Source organism: Barbus barbus, assembly GCF_936440315.1.
Source record: "Barbus barbus genome assembly, chromosome: 6".
NCBI classification, from domain to species: Eukaryota; Metazoa; Chordata; class Actinopteri; order Cypriniformes; family Cyprinidae; genus Barbus; species Barbus barbus.
In genome coordinates, this window is record NC_136734.1 from 5,299,693 (window position 1) to 5,322,900 (window position 23,208).

The 23,208-nt window shown below is 39.0% G+C and overlaps 1 protein-coding gene across 1 annotated transcript in view; it reads right to left on the minus strand.

The window, feature by feature from the left end:
* Positions 1–675: 675 nt before the first annotated feature.
* LOC306871047 (kinase suppressor of Ras 2-like) overlaps positions 676–23,208 on the minus strand; it is a gene marked incomplete at both ends in the record, with an annotated part of 93,899 nt that continues 71,366 nt past the window's right edge. The window contains 9 exons of the mRNA XM_079418719.1: positions 676–822; positions 1,832–1,961; positions 6,079–6,213; positions 16,022–16,155; positions 16,726–16,822; positions 19,194–19,561; positions 19,954–20,002; positions 21,536–21,602; positions 22,934–22,975. Of these exons, the coding sequence (XP_079274845.1) occupies positions 676–822; positions 1,832–1,961; positions 6,079–6,213; positions 16,022–16,155; positions 16,726–16,822; positions 19,194–19,561; positions 19,954–20,002; positions 21,536–21,602; positions 22,934–22,975 (1,169 nt within the window). The remainder of the gene's footprint in view (positions 823–1,831; positions 1,962–6,078; positions 6,214–16,021; positions 16,156–16,725; positions 16,823–19,193; positions 19,562–19,953; positions 20,003–21,535; positions 21,603–22,933; positions 22,976–23,208) is intronic.

Genomic DNA, 23,208 nt, shown 5'->3' on the forward strand with positions numbered 1-23,208 from the left:
TGACGGCTGTACGCGCTACCTTATCTACAGTGCGACAGGAAGGGAGAAAAGTTCTTCACATTCTCGGAATACGTGCCTACCTGCGTTACGGTAAAGCTTTGTGATCAGAAAATTCGAAGGACAGGATGGAATTCTGAGAAACACTGATACAGCGTGAATGAGAGAAAACAAACAAGTGTAAAACAACTCCAAAGGGTACATTTCTCAAAATCGACAAAATAAATACATTCATCCAATGACTAAATTCAAAAAGAATAAAAACAATTCAGACAAAAACCCGAATAACACTAGTTTCAATTGTTTATAAAAATGCATTGCAGAGGTTAAACCAAAGAAAACAACATTCACTGAAAGTGGACTCATTCGAGATAATGAGAAATAATCACAAGCAGTTGATATATGCAAAACAGATCAAACATTTAGCAACAAAAAAAGAGAAGAAAACATCTCCCTTTCATGACCAAACGATACACCAGAAAATACTGTGTGCTCTAAATATGCTAAATGATCACTGCGTTAAGGAAACGTCGCTAAATACAGCAGAATACATGCACCATCCAGTAGCCTCAGTCACGCTGACTGACTCCATTTAAACGTTACCTCACGATTGTTTCGCGGTTTTTTTTTCTTCTTTAAAGTTTATTTTAGAAACAGGCTTTTTGACTTTAGCTTAGCTCATTTCACATACTCAGCTGATTTCCAGAAGTGTACTGGGTGAGACAGGCGACGGTTGCGTTTCGGGAGTTTCTCCAGTAGTTCCACGAGCTTGGAGAAGCTGGGCCGCTCTTCCTGTTCATACGCCCAACAGAACAGCAGGATGTCCTGCACAGGAAAGAAGAATGTGATCAAGTACTAGGTTCTGATTTGACGTAATCTAAAAGCCATTATAAAATGAATAGTTCCAGTACTCGATTCTGATTGGTTGAGTCGCATTCAAAGCTGTTGTAAATTACTCTACAAACATACATGGATAGGGTGGTGATGGCGCAGTGGATAAGACACATGCCTTTGGTGTGAGAGACCCGGGTTCGAATCCACTGTGAGACACCAATGTGTCCCTGAGCAAGACACTTAACCCCTAGTTGCTCCAGAGGCGTGCGACCTCTGACATATATAGCAATTGTAAGTCGCTTTGGATAAAAGCGTCAGCTAAAAAAAAAAAAACACTTTGTTTCTGCATCTGTGTGTTGTTTGGCAACCACTTTGTTGCAACACACAACCGTTTCTGAGGAACTACGTTGTTTGGCAGAAGGACCACTTGCTACGTATATGGAATAAACATTTTATAAAAGCAATAATCCCTGTGAAACTGTGGTTTACAGTGAATTTATAACAGCTAAGGGGGTTTTAGGCCCCTATAACAACGCCCCTCAGCTGTTATAAATTTACTGTAAACCACGGCTTCTTGGGGCTTAATGCTTTATGCTGCCTTCACGTACTATCGGAAATTTCCTATTTCCCACTTATGAAGTCGTGATTACGAGCTTGTCGTATTCAAGTGCTTTAATGTCAGAAAAAATAAAATGTAGCATCCCATTGGTTGACAATCATATAAAACATTCACCACGCTATACATGCAGTTTGCTGACAATTCTGGAATTTGCTTATAAAACATACAATAAGCTTCGAATAATCGTTCACATCTAGCCTATAAATACACTACTTTATCGACAAGACAAAGGGATGTAGTAAACTGGACAGCCTCCTTTGGGACTGTCATGCTCAAACGAAAAAAGCACAATAACACATACACTATATTTTACAGCTTTGTGTGTGAAAAGCTGATAATTGTCAGAGTTCTTTAGCATGTGAGGTGTATGTGAATACTCACGGATATCTCTTTGCCCATGCCGATCTGAGTGAGGTTGGGCTTCATTCCACTTCCCACCTGCCAGATAATGACTTCAGCTGGCTGATTCTTAAAGGGCCACTCGCGCGCATGGAGCTCGTACCAGATAGTGCTGAAAGATATGACACATATGAATGTTAGTGTGCATGCATGTACTGGTTTCTCTGTACTTGTGAGGGACAAATGTTTAAAAAGTTATATAATAAAAACCTTGTAAAAACAAATTAAAAAAGGTTTGTAAATGGTCAAAACAATATCTTAAAATATATTTATATAAAATAAAATATAAATACATGGAGTACTTTTAAAAAAGGAACTTTATAACTATTTATATATAAACTTATAAACTTTATATCTATAAATGAGAGTATGAGTGTTGTTTCATTCACTTGTGAGGGCAAACTGTCTGAAAATATAGAGCATAAATGTAAAAATACAGTAAAAACTATTAAAAACAAAACTTTTGTAAAGTAGCTAAATAATTTCTTTACTAAAATTATTTAAATTAAATCACATGGAATAATCTACAAATCCTAAAAAATTTAATATATGCTTTATTACGGTGAGTTTAAATTTTAAGATTTTACATGTTATACTTTATTTAATTATATTAATATGTATATATATTAATCTATATATACACTTTTAAAATGTTAATACATTTAATAATTTATTAATATATTTTTGAATGCCCTGACAGAGTATTTAGAAGAAGAAAAAACTCAAAAACAAATTAAAATGTTCATAAATTAACAAAAAATATTTTCAAGTATTCCAAGTATTTGTGTACAAGTTTATGAGTCTGTACTTATAAAGTTTTGAAAATGTGCCTAAAATAATTCAATCTCTTTCTCTGAATAAAAAAAGATTTGTAAATGGGTCAAATGACACCTTTACTAATATCACAAATTATATAAATAGGCCTTAATTATAATTTGTTTATTTTAAGAAGAACAAGAAGTCAGGTGGAACTACTCAAGTATGTCACAAGCATAAGCTTGAGTATGTGTGTGTATGTATGTGTGTGTGAGCACAAGGACATGTGAAGAGTGCCACAGGCCTCCCTGAGGGGCCGCGATACAGCAGTTCAAAAGCTTTAAAGCACTTCTGTTACACTATGTCACTTTGCGTTCCGATTTAGTTAGAAGTCATCAAAGATAATTAATAAATGACTTTGAGGTGCTGTTGACTGCTGAAAAACACAGTATTCTGCTCTAAAGAGCATGCTAATGTTAAAGTTTACTAAACCACGCTTAAAGAGCTAATTAACAATCATTGAATGGAGAGCGCTGCTGAAAAGCCCAATCATCTGAGCTCTGCAATTTAAAACCAAAAGTAAAACATGCAGCTTGCTGAGATTGGTGATAAAAACTAAATCGATGTAATTGAGATGGCTTTTGCTGTACTGAGGGGGAGAATTCCGTTTGAGAACTGCATTTGTATCTGATGATACACTCTTAGGGCTATGTCCACATTAATTCGGATACATTTGAAAATGCATCTTTTTTCTGTGTTTTAGCCTTTTGTGCACAACGAGACAGTGTTTTAGTTAAAACATGTTTTTGCGCTGTAGTGTGAACTGTGCAAACAGAGGTATTTGAAAATGATGACCCGTTTAGTCATGTGACGCATATTGTATCCATGTATACTGTACCAGCATTGTTGTGCCAGCCGTTTTATGCATATAAAGGTCAGTGTAGACGAGCAACCTTTCAAAAAAAACAACAACCCAGAGATCATTTTGAAACAAAAATATTGTTTTTAAATATATCCATATAATTGTGAATGTAAAAAAAGCTCTTTTTGGTGTTGATGATTCGATGAAGAACCTCCATGGAACATTTCCATTCCAAAAAAAGGTTATTTATAGTGGAAAAAGGTTCTTTAGATTTTTTTACACTTTCTTTAGACTAAGAGAAAAGAACTATCACTGAATGGCTCTTTAGTGAAAATGGTTCTTCTATGGCATCACTGCGAAAACCCCTTTTGCAACCTTTATTTTTAGAAGTGTAGTGTCATTTATCATTCATGTAAAAAATGCATGACATATTTCCAATGTTGCAGGCCGTTTCAATGCTAGTTGCCGAAAATCAGAGCCAAGCTGCAGATTTGAATTGACAGATTTAATAGAAAATTGCGTAGTGAATGATGGTCACAGACTCAGATTTTTTTTAGCTTCAGACTATGATTCCATCCAGTTAGATGATATCACATATGGTCAATATTTGGAGCCGATATTAGAAGACATAATGTTTTAATTCGTCATGTACCTCCTATCACCAAGTTGTTTCTGTGTGAATTTGGAACAATTTGAAAGTCTGGTAGTGTGATCCTCAGTCGTGTAGTATATTATGGCCACGTTTTCTCTGTAACTTTTTACAAAGTCGCCAAGTGTATGATTTAGTTCTTTTTGTAGAAGATGCCCTAGACCTGATCTGACGTACTTTACTGGGACTTTTTCACTTCACTGTGATCCAGACACCTGAATCAGCTCCTAAAAAATGCTGAAAATGCACTCGTCTACACCAAATCTGGACATATGCCTGGTTTCTCCATCATTTGATCATCATTTGATGAATTACCGCTGCCATGATTGCTAGAAAGCATACATAAACATGTCTTTTTAAATAAAAATACATTTACCGCTCACAGAAAGCAAAAGTCGATAGTGCCAGGCAGATAGTGCTGAATAATGAATACTATAATTAGCCAAATTTACATAGAAAGGATTCATGTTTGTACGGAAAAGAATGACAACGACTTGTGGGTGGTTAGTGAATAAGGCCATTTAGTGAATTTGGCCCGATTTTTAGCATAACATATTATAAAGTTCACACTGTATATAGGATCATAAAAAGTCCATAAAACAGAACATGAGAGCAAGACGTGCATAAAATATGCCATAGCTACAGCGTACTCTCTGCAGCATTAAAACACGGCACTCACAGAGAACAAAGGAAGTGAAAAGAGGAGGCAAAAGGGACAATAGGGAGAACTGCTTTGGGGTCACCTCTAGGTAATGTCCCTTTACCAGCTGGACAGCTTGCATGGGCGCTGTATTCGGCTCCCATAGAGTGACAGTGTGACAGAGCCTCCATATGGAGAGAACAGCTGAGGACGCAATTGTGTTAGGACCCAACAGAGCAGCATTCCTTCATTTCATCAACCATCCATCCATTCTTTTATTCATTTGGCCCACACACCCACTGCCTCTGGAAAGGCCCGGGTCAGGTAGAAATAAGTACAGATGGAGGTTCAGTTCTGCATGCCGCCTCATGTGAATGCAATCTTATTAGCAGAGACTGAGCACTGAGCGAATCAATTTTGTGATAATGCTCATCCTAAACGGGCCATAGTCTATCTATAAGTTTGTATTATTGTGATTTCATGATTTTTTTTACTTTCATACCATTTGATACTATAATAGTATTTTCATATGGCCAATGTATAGTTAAAAGGATTGATTTAAATGTTTAAAGTAAAATCTGTGAATGTAATTGCATTTGATAATATATCAAACCAATTTGCATCTGTAAGCAGTTATTTAAATCAACTAAGACATTTTTGCTCAGTGTCTTAATTATTTGGTGTTTTTAGTGCATGCTTTTAGCCAGTTCATCACATTATCAATATGACCCATTAATGTCTGATTAGAAAATATCCATTTTGAATAGTGCAATATCATTTAAAAGTTTGGTGTAGGTGAGATTTTAAAAATAAAATAATAATAAAATAAAGAAAGTATCTTATGCTCACTAAGGCTGCATTTATTTGATCTAAAATACAGTAAAAATGGTAGTATTGTAACATATTATTACAATTTAAAATAACTTTCTGCTTTTAATATATTTTTAAAATGTAATTTATTCATGTGATGGCAAAGCTGAATTTTCAACATCCATTTCTCCAGTCTTTAGTGTCACATGATCCTTCAGAAATCATTTTAATATGCCGATTTGCTGCGCGGGAAAAATTAACTTTCTTTCAAAAAACAAAACTATCTAACGCATGGCCATATGTTGCGATATGCAATATGTTTTAAATACTATACCTAATGAAAAGTGATTAAATCTCCAAATGCTGGTGCTATAAGGGCACATGAACTGTGGAGAGAAAAAGTCTTATTTCTATAAATAAAATGGATTCTGTTCGTCCCCTGAGTGACAAAGGCAGAGAAGCAGTGAGGGGTGAAAACACGGGTGCTGAGAGGGGGACAGAGAGGGACCCACCCAAAGGCAAAGACGTCAGACTGTTTGGAGAAAGGAAGCTGGTTTTCTGCGGTCTCGGGGGAGAGCTGACGGATGAGCTCAGGAGCGAGATGACACAGCCAGCCGCTTGGGATCCGCAGCTTATCCTTTCTCCTGCTGGAGAGAGAGAGACACACACACAGAAGACGATGAAGTTTAAAACATGATCAGTCACAACACACAAATCCTTTTCGAGTTAGATTCATTTGTATCACACAAAAGGTCAGAAAACAAACTAAAAGATCATTACAGTGACAATTCTGTCCAAGAAATACAATACTAATAAACTATTAGTCTCCCATAGTCAGACTATCGACATAAAGCGTAATCCACAAATGAGATCTCTTTTTGAACTTGTTGTTTCTCCTAGAAAGCTAGAAAGACTTTTGCTATAATCTTTCAAATGTTCTCCTCAGACAAATAATATAGAAATCTCACATTCTGTAGTTTTCAAACATAGTTCAAACATTGCTCAGATTTGTCAAAGATTTCTAAGACAAAAGATTGCAAAAGACAAAGATTTCTGTATGAACTCAAATGTTTCTTAGAAAATTGTCCAAATTTATAATTTTTTGTACATCTATAACAGCTTCAACAGGTTATGTCTATATTTATTTCTTAGTCTATTTATTTAAATACAAAGTTGATACTTGTGACTATATGTTCCACAGAAACTCTACAACATGTTTTAAAGACTGAATGGCAAGAAACTTAAACTAGCATTTTTTTTTTCTTAGAAGTACACAATGTAGCAGAGTCTGGGAACTTGTAAACAGAACTTTGTTTCCCACTGGACCGATTAAAAACCTGTGAACCCTCTACAATGATAAAGTAGTTGCCTCCTTCTCAAGTGTCAGACATGGATTTGAAAGCGGTCTATCACTGACAGACATGGATCAGGGACTCAGTCAAGCTGAAACAGCTCTAAGTAAAATCGAACTGACTTACCCATGATCCTGTAGTGTGTATGTATATATATATATATATATATATAATGGGCTCAGAGAGAAAAATATGCCATCAAAATGAACAGAAATACCCCCCAAAACTCAAGTAGTGGGGACAAAATGCACTTTAATTTATTTCTTAATTTTTTTTTCTTAATTTATTTAAAATCCTATATAAATTCATAACAATATTAATAATGAACAACTAATATACAGTATAATTATTAGAATTGTATTAATTTATAATTAATTTATACCATTTAAATGTTATAAAATATATATATTTACAAATACATATTTATAAGTAACAACCTATAAAATTCTGCACAGTCAGACTTTATTTTAATAAATGAGACCAATATTTTTGACCTCAAAATATAAAAACTACAATATAAAATCATGAGCAAATATTGCCCCCAATTAAAAACAAAAAATAATAATAATAATTATAATCACTGCTCCTGAACAAGAAACAATAACGACAACAAACATTTGTTACATTAGAACATGTTATGTTACATCATAATCACAAAAAAATAATGCATAATTGCTTAGGGCTTCCACAGCATTAAAACCTGAAATCTGGGCGGCCCATCAGACTGCCCAGAGTAAATTTCCAATGACTTCATCTCTCAAAAAGACTCAAACCCACACAAACTCTCATAAACAAACCTTGACATTTGATGATGCTTCAGTACGAGCACGTTCACAGCTTCACTAGCCTCTCATACCTGCTAGATGCTGCCTTACATGGATGCGGTATTTCAAACAGCACCGAATCCCAGAATAATCAGATCTTACAATACCCAGTCAGGTCCTGAGTCATAATACATAACGAATATAAAATTGTGTTATTGAGAGCCAGACTTGTGCCTTACAGAAAAACAATTCATAATTATGCTAGAGCCTGCACGTCCCTGATGGCCTGAGAAAAATTTGCCGCTCTCAAATACTATCCCTTCCTCCTAATAACTCCTGATAATAATTCACATGGCTGCGGAGGTGTAGAAGTGGGCTGATCAGAATGGCAACGGTGAGCCCATCCAAGAGACTTGATCAACAATAGCTGCAATGTAAACCTGTCGCTGTGGAGACGTCATCTTTTTCCTGGTAATTACTGCCAACATACGTAAACACACTTGTGCGAATTCAGCCTCATAATCAGATGAACCGATGGGTACGAGTGTTTGTAATATCGCTCCATCGGGGATGTTGATTTACTGCTTGCGATGCCAATGAAAACATTTTCAAAGAGGCGAGACACGCAAACACAAATGGGACGAGTGCCAAAACAACATCAACATCATCACGGTCATCAGCCGTGGCAAACGCTTCATAATGCCCCAGATAATTTACTCTCATTTTCAGCACTTTCAAAGCCAAAAACTTCATTAAACATCTTATTACACAAATAGACATATACAATCAAAACAAAGTTGAATTTCTTAATTGAAATTGTGTTTCGAGGCTGTTGATTGACAAATGCAAGAACTGAATACTGTTAACACAATGCTTAAACTCACTAAACTGGCCAAATTTTGGCTCATTTATCATACACATTTATCATATTTCCCTCAATCTCATTACTATAATGCTGAAAAAAAGAGATTATTACGATATAAAATAATATCGTTTTTAAATGACAAAGTGTGTTTACATCATTTAAATTATTAAATTCAAGTATATTAACAAAACATCATATTTATCACATATTTTCTTCATTCTCATTACTGGACTGCTGGATAAAAGCTATTACTATAAATGTAAAAGTTATAAAAATTATATAAATATTTAAATGACAATTTGTATGTTCATCATGGCACCTTTAAATTAACATGACATTATATTTATCATATTTATCACATGTATATGGTTTCCTTCATTTTCATTACTGTAATGCTTGAAAAAATATTATTATAAATGCTAAATTATAAAAAATATATAATTACTCAAAATGGCAAAGTGTGTATACATCTTTACAAAATTCAATTCAGTTCATGGCTGGATGCACTGTGGTAATAAGAATTTAAATAGAAAATGTGCTTAATTATGTTAAAACAATATTACAATGCAAAAAATCTTAATATTTCTCAAAATAGACGGAACGTCTCGGTTACGTATGTAACCCTCTTCCCTGATGGAGGGAACGGAGACGTTATGTCATGACGACATTAGGGGATTTACCTGGGAGCCCCGATCACCTCTGATAAGAGAAAACGGCAATGAAATTGGCTAGTGGATTTTGCATACCTGAGCCAATCCCCGTGCATATGGGTATAAAAGGGCGACAGGTGCATCAGGTTTTCCGCTGAGGAGCCGAGAACGTATCCCTGGCAACCAACGATGATTCAAGATTGTGGCATGGGGGCATAACGTCTCCGTTCCATCCATCAGGGAACGAGGGTTACATACGTAACCGAGATGTTCCTTATCTGTCGGTCACTACGAGTTATGTCGTGACGACATTAGGGGTCTATGGAAAGCGCCACAACCTGAACCCCGTCACAACCTTATGGCACTGCAAATGTTGACAAGCAAGCGTGTGACAGACAAATGCCATGCAAAGGTCGTAACCTTCCCATCGCCCCAGCGCAAATTCGCTGACCTTGGTACCCACAGGGACCACAGGTGAGTACATGGCTGCTGGAGATAGCCAAGCCGCTGTTCCTTTCACCACAGAATTTAAAAGGGATTTCGATCTTCAACGAAAGATTGCTTCAAGTCTTTCCTATTTGTTGTTACAGCTTGGCAGTAACGATGGGGAAGCAAGCCTTCCGGAGAAGGGTGCTACGGAGGCCACATCCTGCCCGAAGGGAGGTAACATGTGGAGACACTGATATGGACTGACCCAGGCCTGGGGCAGTTCCACATATAAAATGGGACTCTGAGGCAGATCCTACCTAAGCGTAGGGAGGAGGGAAGACACAGGTTTACCGAGAGGGAAACCTTACCATGGAAGAATACACATATGGGATTACCCGAAGGGAATTAAGCCATATGGACACACAGCCCAGTCCAGGGACTGACCGGAGACCCGGGCAAGTAATCACCAGTACTGGGCCTGGCGTCAGACTGCTCCACCCAGTCTGACTCCCGGGGGTGCTGGAGGAACTCCACCAGGGTTCGCCGTTCGGGGAACTGAACTGGAGGAGGAAAAAGGCTCTCGTATCCCCGGGTGAGGGGGAATGGCGCAGCAAGCGTGACATCGGCCAACTCTTCCCGCCACTTACCTGTTACCCAACACACGGGAAGAAACTGGTCTTCTCAGCGAGAAGAACACCAAGTCATGAACAGACTCCACTTCAGTGCGTAGGCTCGCCTCGTTGAGGGAGCTCTAGCCTGAGTGATGGTGTCTACCACAGCCTGTGGCAGGCCACCCCCGTCTGCCGCGTCCCGTTCAGGAGCCACACATGGAGGTTCCACAGACCTGGACGCGGGTGCCATATGGTGCTGAGTCCCTGAGAAAGGAGATCCTTCCTCAGAGGAATGCGCCAAGGAGGGGCTGTCGCGAGGAGCATGAGTTCCGGAAACCAGGTCCGGGTGGGCCAATATGGCGCAACCAACAAGACCTGCTCCTCGTCCTCCCTGACCTTGCACGGAGTCTGTGCGAGCAGGCTCCCTGGGGGAAACGCATACTTGCGCAGAGCCCGAGGCCAGCTGTTTGCCAGTGCGTCCGTGCCAAGGGGGGCCTCGGTCAGAGAGTAATACAGCTGGCAGTGGGAGGATTCGCGGGAAGCAAACAGGTCTACCTGATTCTCCGGGGAACGTGAACTGTCGTGAGAGCGCACGGCCAGATGCCTCAAGGCCAGATGCACTGCCAGCAGCTCTAGGCAGTTGATGTGCCAAAGCAGTCGAGGTGCCAACCCTGTCCAGAGCCCCGAGACTGCCTGCCCGTTGCATGTAGCGCCCCAGCCCGTGCTGGAGGCATCTGTTGTGACAACAACATGCCGGGACACTTGTTCTAAGGGCACCCTGGCCTGTAGAAAAGCAAGGTCCATCCAGGGGCTGAAAGAGCTGCGACACGATTGTGTGATGGTCACACGATGTGTACCGCGGCGCCATGCCCATCTCGGGACTCGTGAATGTAACCAGTGCTGAAGTGGTCTCATATGAAGCAACCCGAGCGGCGTGACCGCGGCTTTGGATGCCATATGCCCCAGGAGCCTCTGAAACTGTTTCAGCGGAACCACTGTCCTGCCTCTGAAGGAACTCAGGCAGTTCAGCACTGATTGGGTGCGCTCGTCCGTGAGACGTGCCGTCATACTCACAGAGTCTAACTCCACACTGAGAAAAGTGATTCTCTGCACAGGGGAGAGCTTGCTCTTTTCCCAGTTGACCCGAAGCCCCAACTAGCTGAGGTGCCGGAGCACCTGGTCCCTGTGACCGCACAACTGTTCTAGCGACCGGGCCAGGATGAGCCAGTCATCGAGATGATTGAGGATCCTGACGCCCACTTCCCATAATGGGACAAGGGCACCCTCCGTGACTTACGTAAAGACACGGGGGGACAGGGAGAGCCCGAAGGGGAGGACCCTGTACTGCCATGCCCGCCTCTCGAACGCGAACCGTAGGAACGGTCTGTGTCGAGGAAGGATCGAGACACGAAAGTAAGCATCCTTCAGGTCGATCGCTGCAAACCAACCCCAGGGCTGGATGCACTTGATAATGCGCTACTGCATCAACATCTTGAACGGGAGCTTGTGCAGGGCCCGATTCAAGACTCGCAGATCCAGGATTGGTCGAAGGCCACCACCTTTCTTGGACACGATGAAGTAAGCGCTGTAAAACCCCTGCCTCATCTCGGCTGGAGGGACCGGCTCGATTGCATCCTTGCCAGGAGGACAGCAATCTCCTCGCACAAGACAAGTGCGTCTCAGACTGCCACCAAAGTCTCAAGAGCGCCGCTGAGCTTGGGAGGTCGCCTGGTAAACTGAATTGCATAGCCGAATCGGATTGTGCAAATGAGCCAGCTGGACGGGTTGGGCAGCGCAAGCCACGCCCCCAAACTCCGTGCGAGTGGCACCAAAGGGACAATCGACATACCCACGGTGGTGAAGCAGAGGAGAGCAGAGCTGGATGGTACAGAAGGCATTGCGTTCTGACACATCCCCGCCGAACTCCCCAGGTCCCCGGGGGGACTGGCCAGAGATGCATGGAGAGGCATCGCGTCTCCCAACTGCAATCTCTGGCTGCTGGCAAGAGGGGGCGTCGCAGGCGAGAGTGAGGAGGCAGTGCCTCGCACACTGTCAGCTCGCAAGCCTGAGAACCCGGAGGAAAGGGAAATTGCTCTTTCTTTGACAATGTGGGTGCCCTTGAGCCAGCGGCGGAAACAGAATGAAATGATTCTCCCCCTGCCCTACTTGGGGGTAAGGAGCGGTGCTGTACTCGCCATCTCCTGAGATAGAGCAGCTTTCCACATCTCCGGGTTGCCTGTGTCAGGGCCGCTTTATCGCCTCCTTGGACGATATCGGGGCCAGCTGGAACACGGGGGGCGCCACGCTCCTGCAAGAGGCTCGATGTGCCAGCATGAAGCGGAGCAGTTCAGGGGGACACAGGAGGGCGCCCACAGCGACCAGCAGACTGGGGCTTGCCCTGCGGCGGAGCGGTGGCTGCATCACGCTGGGGAAAGATGTGTTGGATGGCCTCAGTCTGCTTCAGTACTGCCAAGAACTGCTGGGCACAGTCCTCAACAGTGTCGCCGAACAGTCCAGCCTGGGAGACGAGAGCGTCGAGAAAGTGTACTTTAATCCGCACAGAACAGCTACTGCGGGAGGAGTGAAAGGTGCGTGGGGACTGGCCCGGCGGAAAGGCTCTCACTGTAACCCTCAGATCACCCAGAGCACTAGCCGATGGTTCTCTGCTCATGGCAGAGAAGTCAGCGCGGGTAGTGACAGAGGGAGCCCCTCCCATCCCTGTGAGGAGAGAGAGGCGCGATCGCAGCGCTGCCATTGTTACACTCTCAAAATGAACGCATAAACCATCCACGAATGCAGCTTCAGCGTGCTGGATGCCCAGACACTGAAGACAACGATCGTGGCTGTTGACGGGGGACAGGAAACGACCGCAACCAAGAGGACACGGCCGGAACAGCGTCTTTAAAAAGGCGCGAACCGACCATGATTTGCTCTTTTAGGAAATCTGCTCTTTTAGTTGAAGTGCCCAGGGGAATCGCTGCAGGGACACCGCTGTTCGCACCGTGACGCCAACCAGAACAGCTTCCAGATAGATGATGAATGGCTTTGTGGAGATCAACACGTTCATCCACTCGGCTCCGAAGCAAAAATCTGATGAGTGGATGCACCTGTCGCCCTTTTATATCTGTATGCACGGGGAGTGGCTCAGGTATGCAAAATCCACTAGCCAATTTCATTGGCGTTTTTCTCTTATCAGAGGTGATCGGGGCTCCCAGGTAAACAAGTAGTGACCGACAGATAGGAACTGTCTTTATGCAAAATATGATTTATTTATTTTGTTCAGATTTTTTGATGTAGTTGTTTACTGTAGAAGAGTGCATGTTCTCTTATAACCCTTCCCTTTTTAAACATATTAAAAACTGAAGAATGATTGAGATGTATGAAGTATATCCCAGGTTTACAAAACAAATCAAACGTCTGCCACTGTTCACGGTAATTCAGTGGCCTTGCCTGGAGGAAGGAATATCTTTGAGTTCATTCGACCATAAAGAAGAGGATGTTTCCTCTTCATACATCGCAAGAGAGCAACAAAACGCATACATCAGACACCCTTTTCATGGAATTTCCTGTTCAAAGGAGTGTAGCGGAGAAAAGCTTCTTTTAAGTCTTTGTCTTTTGAAGGAGACCGTAATATACAGACACAGGTCTAAAGAATCTGGAAAGACTGTGGTTTTCAATAAAGAAAGTGGTGGAATTACAGAGCCAAACGAGATGTCATATGCAGAAAAGATAGCTGTTCAAATACTACAGATTTTGTGCTTTTTCCTCATGTTGTGTATTATTCAGACACCCGATCATATATCATTTTACGCCAAAGGCCTCATCTACATCATATAAACAGGCGGAATTGAAATAATTACTTGGAGAAAATGGTATTAAAACATAATTAATTGAATATTCATAACACTGAATGTCGATTTGGGATTTAAACTGAAATGAAGTAACCCTAAGGGAAAAGCGTGCTCAGTTAAAGGGATATTCACCCAAAAATACTGGTCATCATTCACTTATCCTCATGTGAATGGAAACGCTCCCTGCTGAACAAGCTTGATTTCATGCATTGTTGTTTTCTGAAATGTGTAACATGAAAGGGATAGTTCACACAAAAATGAAAATTCTATGAAAATATAATAATGAAGATATTTTTTTTTTGTCCATACTCTTAAAAATAAAGGTTCTTTATTGGCATCTATGGTTCCATGAAGAACTTTCAACATCCATAGAAACTTTGCATTCCACAAAAGTTTCTTTATAGGGGAAAAAGTTTCTTTCAAAAAATTTTAAATATTCTTCACACTATAAAAAAATGTTTCTCACAATGTGAAATCCCCCTTTTGGAATCTTTAATTTTCCTGTGGTGAAAATCAAGTTTTTAACATTGTTTAAATTTAGCAAATTTATCAGTCAACACTTAAAACTGCACTTCTGTAAAGACAGTCTGAAAAATATGGTTTGAAACGGTCTCTCTTTCTTACCGTCAAAAACATACAACCAATCACAACAACCTGCTGGGTGGGGCTTATCATATCACTAGCAAAGCGCTTAGAAGGTAGCTTTCTGAGATGGTGAACGGGAACATGGTTTGTGTGACATTAGCAACACATTATCGCTGTTTGATAAAGTAGTGAAGCCAAAGCCAAAGTTATGTGTCTGACATTATAAAGAGCAATATATAAAATGCATTACCATTCTGATATATCAACTTGCAGATGGCCCTCAATAATTAACCCTCCTCCTAATTTAATAAAGCACATTTTTGGCTTTATACGGTCAAGCTATAAAAATGAATTCAAAAAACAAGTCTATATGACTTGTGCACTACTTGCGAACTCCTCTTTCTATTTAGTCATGAATATCTGGTTGGCAAAAGCAACCATTTTTATCTATTCATATTTTTCCAGAGCATTTAAATTAGATTGCTAGAGGGAGTTTCCCCAATAAAAGTTACTGAAGACCTGTTAAACGCTTGTGTGATGATAACATCTGCTGCTACTTCAACTCACTGAAGCAGACATTTATCAGGAACCATGAGAACACTGAAGGTGAAACTGGATTTAGCTCTGTGGCTCACACTCTAATAATTACAGGCTTTGGTTTTTAATAAGCAGTTCTGAAAGTCATTATGGAATTTAAGGACGTTATTAATGGCCTGCCACTTGTACAGTGTGATGGGTTGTACATTTGTCGCTCTTCTACTGGAGACACCGAGCTCACTCGCACTCTCGATTTCAGTGAACAGCCTATCTACCTACACTCAAAAAATGTCCAAATTTTGTACTTTTTGGGGTACCAACAGCTTGTTACTGGGGCAGTACCCTTAAAGATACCTTTAAAGACCTTAAAACATATTTGGAGCATAATTACCCCAAACAATGAACTAACATTCCCAATTTTGGCCAATATCTAAGGCAACATCACGTGTCCTTTTGAGGAGGCAATCCCAGAATATAACGGCAAGCCCAAAAATGTATTCAAAATGAAAATTAATACAAGAAATGTTGATTAATTCAATGACAAAAAAAGTATTGATACAAATATCGTAGTTCAATATGACATAAAAACTACCCAATATTTAGTTTGCTACATGTTTTATGCTTACCTGACTAGATTATTGCATCACTGGCTTATCAACTATAACAAAAACGGTTTCGGAGACTCTATTTAAAAATCATTTCAATAGCTGGCAATAAATAATTGACATTTTCTATGTTAAAAAAGAACATTGTTACTTGAAATTACAGTAAAGTTGAGTAAATTGGTGTGTTTGTGTGTATTTTGACCTACCTGCCTGCTTGTAGAACACCAGATATTGTGAACAGGCCAAAGTCGGTGATGACCACTTTCCCATTGTCATAAAATACATTCTTGGACTTCATATCTTTGTGAAGGATCCCTTTGGCATGTAGGTAGCCCATGCCCTGAAAAAAATGGTGTTAATGTAATTAGGGCAAGTACATATTTTTGGTCTATTGCTAATTCTATGTCTAGATTTTTTCTAATCCTAAATTTGCAATTCTAATTGCAATTTTTCTGATAAAAATTAAACACGATTTAAAATGTGATTTGAAAAAAGTCTGCTGTGTTGTTTGTTGGGCTGCATAATTTGGCCCAAAATTATAGATTATACATGAATGACTATAATAACAATAATAATTTTAATTGTTATTGTTGCAAAGCAAACTGAGCTGCTCTGAAACACTAAAAACACTGAATCAGGAACATGGTGCCATGCTTCACCCTGAAACACACTCTTATTTAATTAAACCACAATCTTTGTGATTTGATAATTCAGTTTTATTCTGATTCATTGTGTAGCCCTAAATGTAATCACATGCCGTTTATGTGAAGGAATCGTACATTTACAGGTAGATATGAAGGCTTCCCGACTCCGACATGTTTTGCAAAATAACTGCTATATACACGTGAATCAATTTTAGCTGACATTTAACGAACAGTCTTCACATTGACTTCACATCAATTACTCTTACCTTCACCATCTCTTGTGCGATTTGTCTAGTCTTGTTCACGTCAAGAATGACTTTTGCATCTCGAATCACTGAGTAGAGGGTCCTGCCCTTACACAAACTACAACAGAAGAACAAAAAACATATATTATGCATCAGCAGCAACCATAACATCAAAATAGGTCCAGTTATTTTTCAGCTATTTGTGCAGATTGTGGGTTTACAAACCAATCTTTGCAGAAATAAAGACGTACTAGAAATATCTAGTACGGTATTACAAATACCGTACTAGAAGCTCTAAAGGTAAAGGCAATTCAAATAAAATGAAATAATATCATGAGATTGATTACTGATGTCCACGAGAGTACTAACTGGTATTGGTCATAATTAAATGTGCAACTATGAATGCATTTAACAGTATATTATAATTATGAATGCAATTTAGATTGCTGATGAAGAATGGCAATAAAGCCTGCCAAAAAATAAGTAATTTAGCCAGTTTATGAGAGCAGCAGTCAAAGGCAGCACAAGTCAAAATTAAATAGAACAAATTTTATAATTTTCCTTTCTTGTGCTGCTATCAAGAATGATAGGAAATGAAGGTAGGAGTTTTGACAACCTAGAGCACAAGACTAATGAAACGTCATGTGATGAGCCCCTAGAGCAACCTGTGGTTAAAAGCTTTGCTTTAGGTCACAATGCTAAAAGTTCATGAATCACCCCTCATTGAGTTTGAACCTACAACCTACATTATCATAGGACATATGTTAGGACAAGAATGATACATGTTCATATTTCAGCATGCTATCCTGAATTTACATACAAGCAGATTTGAGCACTGTCACTTGGAGGACTAATGATGCTGAGTGGACCATGAACTTCACCTCCGCAGGAATGAGGAGAAAGACACCCCTCCAACTCCCTGACATCTGAGCTCCTACTGTTGCACCTGACAAAGACGTCTGCATCTTTCCCCAGGCTGCCCTCTTCCTCAATTTATACATATTCATAATGCCATCAGGGCGCGAGGCCCACTTTTAGCATCACTCTGGCCTTTTGCCCTTCTGCAGTGTGGAACCCTTAGAATGCGGGATGCACAAATGCAAATGCTGAACTCTGTATATATGGTGTCAGTACAGAAATACATCAGCTGTTAACACTAATAATGTCAAGACACACTGTTCCAAATAATGATAGGCTCTGACATTCTGCTGCAATTATGTTGTACACGCTGCGTTTGTGAGCAAGAGCCAAACTTTTATTCCACACTGCAGGGGTGATATGAAAAACAATCAATGCATAATCACTCATGACAATGCTGAGAGACACAATCAATATTTATTTATTTCCCTTATTTATTTTAAAGAAAGAGGTAATTTCTAGCAATTATATCTCAATTTGTTTGTTTGGGCCTGCGGGGCTGTGATTAAGGACTATGAATAAAACCATTATGACTTTTGTCTGTGTTAATAGAAATACACAAAATCATGCACTAAAATTAGTCAGGATTAGACATTAATATACTTTTTGTTTGTTTGTTTGTTTGTTTGTTTTTTTGTGGACTATTTTTCTGTGAACTATTTGCCAATAAGGTAAGAAAAATAAACTTAATTCAGAAAATATTCTCAAAATTTTGCTACCGTTTTTTTTTTAGATTTTTACAGGAACTTAAAATATACTGAAAAAAGTCAGAGCTCCATTTAAATATGGGCTTTATTAAATATTAAATATAATATTATTTGTTGACGGCGATAGCCTCGTGGGCTTTCTCGATCCCTTCCCCTCTCTATGTCCCACTTCGCTTCCTGTCATCATACTGTCCTATTGCAAAAATACAAAAATAAATCTAAAAAAATATATATAAATATCATATGTATTATATAATATTGTATTTTGTGTGTATTATATTATTAATATTAAAAATATCTATCTATCTATCTATCTATCTATCTATCTATCTATCTATCTATCTATCTATCTATAAATAATAGAATTAATATAATTTTGCAAGGATGCATTATTACATTTATCAAAAGTGACAGTAAACTATTTCAAATTGCTCTTCTTCTGAACTTTTTTGTTATATAGTATAATTAACAATATCATAATCAAAAATAAATATTAGATTATAAAATGAACAGTTAAAAACTAAGATATTTATATATATATATATATATATATATATATATATATATATATATATATATAAATATTCAGACAGGATACTAAAGTAGCATAAACCCTCTCTGTTCATATACTGACATGGCTTCTGAGAATTCTGAGAAGTGAAAAAATTCAGCCATTTATGTTTACATTTGTGGTCAAAGACATGTCGTTTTAAATTAGGCTGAAAGCAGCCACTAACGCAAGCTATGAGGTTATGCTGATTTGAGAAGATCAGGAAAAGTAAGTCAACTTTAAGATACAGTCATGAAGCTTAGTACACATGCACCAGAAACACTGGGAACTCAACAAACTCTGTACAAGTTTACCTGGTGATGATGGCCAGATGAGGGGGTCTCATACACGCTCCCATGAACAGCACCACATTTTCATGCCGTGTGTTCCTATACGCCATCACCTCTCTTTTAAACGCTTTCAGCTGTTCTTCATTGTCTCTTTCAATGTCAATTAGCCGTATGGCCACTTCTCCATGCCAGCGTCCGTGGTAGACCTGTCCAAAGCGGCCCTTCCCGATCAGCTCTCCGATCTCCACCTGCTCCATGGGAATGTCCCACTCCTGCAGGAAGATGCTGGTCTGGCTGGCCTTACGTGGGAAGTTCCTTGCGGACAGGAGGGAGAGATTCATCTCCTCGAACTCATCCGCTGAACCCTCGGCTTCATCGTTGCCTTCCTCATTCTGACAGATAGAAAAATATGGATGGATGGATGGAACCATGTATTGACAGAACAAATGAGAGAACAATAGATAGATAGGAATAGTGATGGAACGATAGGATGTCAGACAGACAGAACAATAGTTAGACAAATAGATAGACAGAACGAAGAAATGGTGGAGTGATGGAACCATGGAAGAACGACAGACAGACAGACAGACAGACAGATAGACAGATAGACAGATAGATAGATAGATAGATAGATAGATAGATAGATAGATAGATAGATAGATAGATAGATAGATAGATAGATAGATAGATAGATAGATAGATAGATAGATAGATAGATAGATAATATATGTTCAGGTTTTAGAACATGATGGTGCACATTTGCTATAGAAGCAGGATGACTCACATCAGATGTTGGCTCAACCTCAATTTGTAGCAAGGGACTCCCTTTGGTACTGTGTGAAGAGAAACAGAAAATGTGTTTGCTCAGGGAGGGTCATTTACCTCAGCAGAACGAACTGATGTTTCAATTTCAAGGACCTGTAATCTAATTAAAATCCATTGTTTACTTTATGCCATCTGAAAGGATCACACAAAAAAATCTGCTTGTTCATCGTCATATTTTTAGCTTGAACGAAAGCTGTTTAAACAAGCTCTGCTTAGTGAGCTGCCTACATAAAAATAAAATAAAATAGGAGATTTAGTGTCTAAAATTGCATAAATCTCAAAGCCTTATTCAAACTGGATGACACTCTATTATATGTCTGTGGTAAGAAATGTGTTTAAAACACTCTGACCCTTGTTTGGTTGAAAAATATGCAAGGACCTATCAGTCCATTTATGCATACATGCCTGTTAACAATTTTACTCTACAGCTCTCAAACAACTAATGTCAGCTGCATTATAATTCTCCATAATGAAAAACATACTGCTGTCTGAACTACAGAAACTGATATCCAGTTCTTAGAGTTTTTTTTTTTTTTAGTTAATGTATCTTGATTCAGTTAATTAAAAATAGCATTTTTCTTTATGGGTCTCTGAGTTTTTCAAAAATCCATGAATACGCTTGACATCATCACTGTAGCTATAGCACTATAGCCCCACTCTTTGTTTAGCCCAAGTTTGTGTGTGTGTGTGTGTGTGTGTGTGACTTGTCTTCAGTCACATCAGTTTTTGCACCACAAATATTTTTGCTCTAATAATTCTGTAATCTAAAATGCTCATATCTGCTATAAATAGACACAAGCCTTGGCAAAACTGTCTGACATGTCTGTGGCCTTTCACTGGGCATCGCTCTAAATACGCACACAAACACACACAGAACATGACATTTCAGACACATTTGTATTTTAATAAACAATGTTAAGTGGTCTTGGCATGTTATTATAAGTGACCCAAAAGAGATAATTGCACATTTTACAGCATTTGACCTCCATCTAAAGGAGCAAGAGAGCATCATAACTACATTTATGCTACTAATTTTTGCATTCAGAATAAACAGATGCTGATTGACATTTGACCTTCAGAGAACCTTGTTACGTTAAATAAAACCAAGCGTTTTAGCTAGTTTTAGCTTATGGGTTTACTCATACAGGCTACTTTAGGTTTGTTAAGAGACCAAATCTTTAGTCCTCGTCCTGATTGCTAATAAAAATCAATGTATAATCAAAACTTACATAACTATAACAAGACAAAATGATGTTTTCATTTAACATTAGTTAACTACATCAGTAAACGAGAACATGAACGATTAAAAGTTGTATTTTTATTAACTAAAGTTAAAAAAAGATTAATAAATACTGTGACAATTGGGAACTTATTGCAAAGTGTTACCATGATATTTAGTCACCATTATTGATTTACACGCATTTGCACTTCAGTTCCAAATCCCAGTGAGCTCTACATGGACAGACTGATGTCATCATATTTAAATGCGTTCTAAAATGTCAAATCAACATAAACTCACATATAAACATGCACGCACTTACCTAGGTTCAGACAGAACAGGGTGTAGAATGACTTGAGGGGCCCTGGTGGGAACCTCAGGGGCCACATCTACAAAGAGAAAGTGAGACGGTAAGTCACAAGGCAGAGATGAGAGAGAAAATGACATAATGTGTAAAAGAGTGTATTTTTATAGACTAAGTTCATTAGAACATGCAGGAGTACTGCTGAGAACAAAACATGCAGGAGTACTGCTGAGAACAGCAGCTCTGATTTACACCAAAACAGAAGCTGTTTACACTGAAAAAAATTGATGTACAAAACAATTTTTACTCAGAAAATTGTATTTTCTTGAAAAACACACTCCAAAAATCTTCAAATAAACATTCTTTAAAAGATAAAAATCCTGCAAAAATTACAGTTGCCACAAAAATATTAAGCAGCACAACTGTTTTCAACCATTGGTAATAAGAAATGTTACTTCAGTGCCAAATCATCATATTAGAATGATTTCTGGAGGATCATGTGACACTGAAACCTGGAGTAATGATACAGAAAATTCAGCTTTGCATCACAGGAATAAATTAGATTAGAAATGAGAAAACTTTGTAATATCATTTCTCAATTTAACTGTTTTTACTGCATTTTTGATCAAATAAATGCCACGGCATGGTGAGCATAAGAGACTTCCTTTAAAAAAAATCTTACTGACCTTACACTTTTGAACAGTAGTGAGCGCATGCATATACATTATTTACTGTTGTTCCAGGCAACAGATTTCCTATATAGCTGTAGGAAAGATTTTTTACATAATATAAATAATTTCAACTCCAAACAACACTGAGTGTCCATTGATTTATTTTTGTAAGCAAAGAACATACTGTACTCTCAGCCACTAACCCTTACATGCTACACAAATATATGAAACCCAAGAGGATTTTCATTTAACAAACAATTTCTATTGAAACATTAACCAATTGTTTTACCTAATGGACAAAACTGGCCGTGTTTTCCCTGCTGCAAGGTACAATGGTGACTGATCTCAGCAGCTCACCTCTTCATTGGAATAAACTGGCAAAATTGGCATCAATAGCCTTTATTCTAAACTATCACGCTACCAACACAACATGGCTTTCCTCCCTCCACACGCTCATCAGAAACATGCAGTGAGCTGAGTGCCTCCCACAGAATACAGGCACTTATCAGCCTTTATTTGTCAGCGAGGCGCAGGCGACCTTGTCTTTAAAAGAACCATCATTAGAGAATACAGCATTGCTGGTTAAGAGACAACAAGAGGAAGAGCAAAGAAAGACAGAAGGAGAGGGAGGGGGTTTGTTGTGCCTCAAAGAAAAGATGGCATAAAAAACAACATCAAAAAAGTTTGCCTTGGCATGTCACGCTGCATTATGGGTAGGGGTAATGACCAATTATGACACACTTACCAGGGAAGATGAACTGCTGCTTGTATTTGTAGAAATGAGATGCTGAGAAGAGCACAGGAGAGAAGCAGACAGAATTCAATAAAATTCAACACACCCCCAGATGCTTATTGGTCTGTGTTATTGTTCTGCAAAATCCATCACAAAGATGCATTTACCATAAAAATAGGGACTTATAGGATACAGAAGGGTCCAAATGTCTGAAACCACACTGAAAATCTGAGAGTCAACATCTAATAAATAAATAAAATAAAGAGAAATAAACAGAGCATTTTATG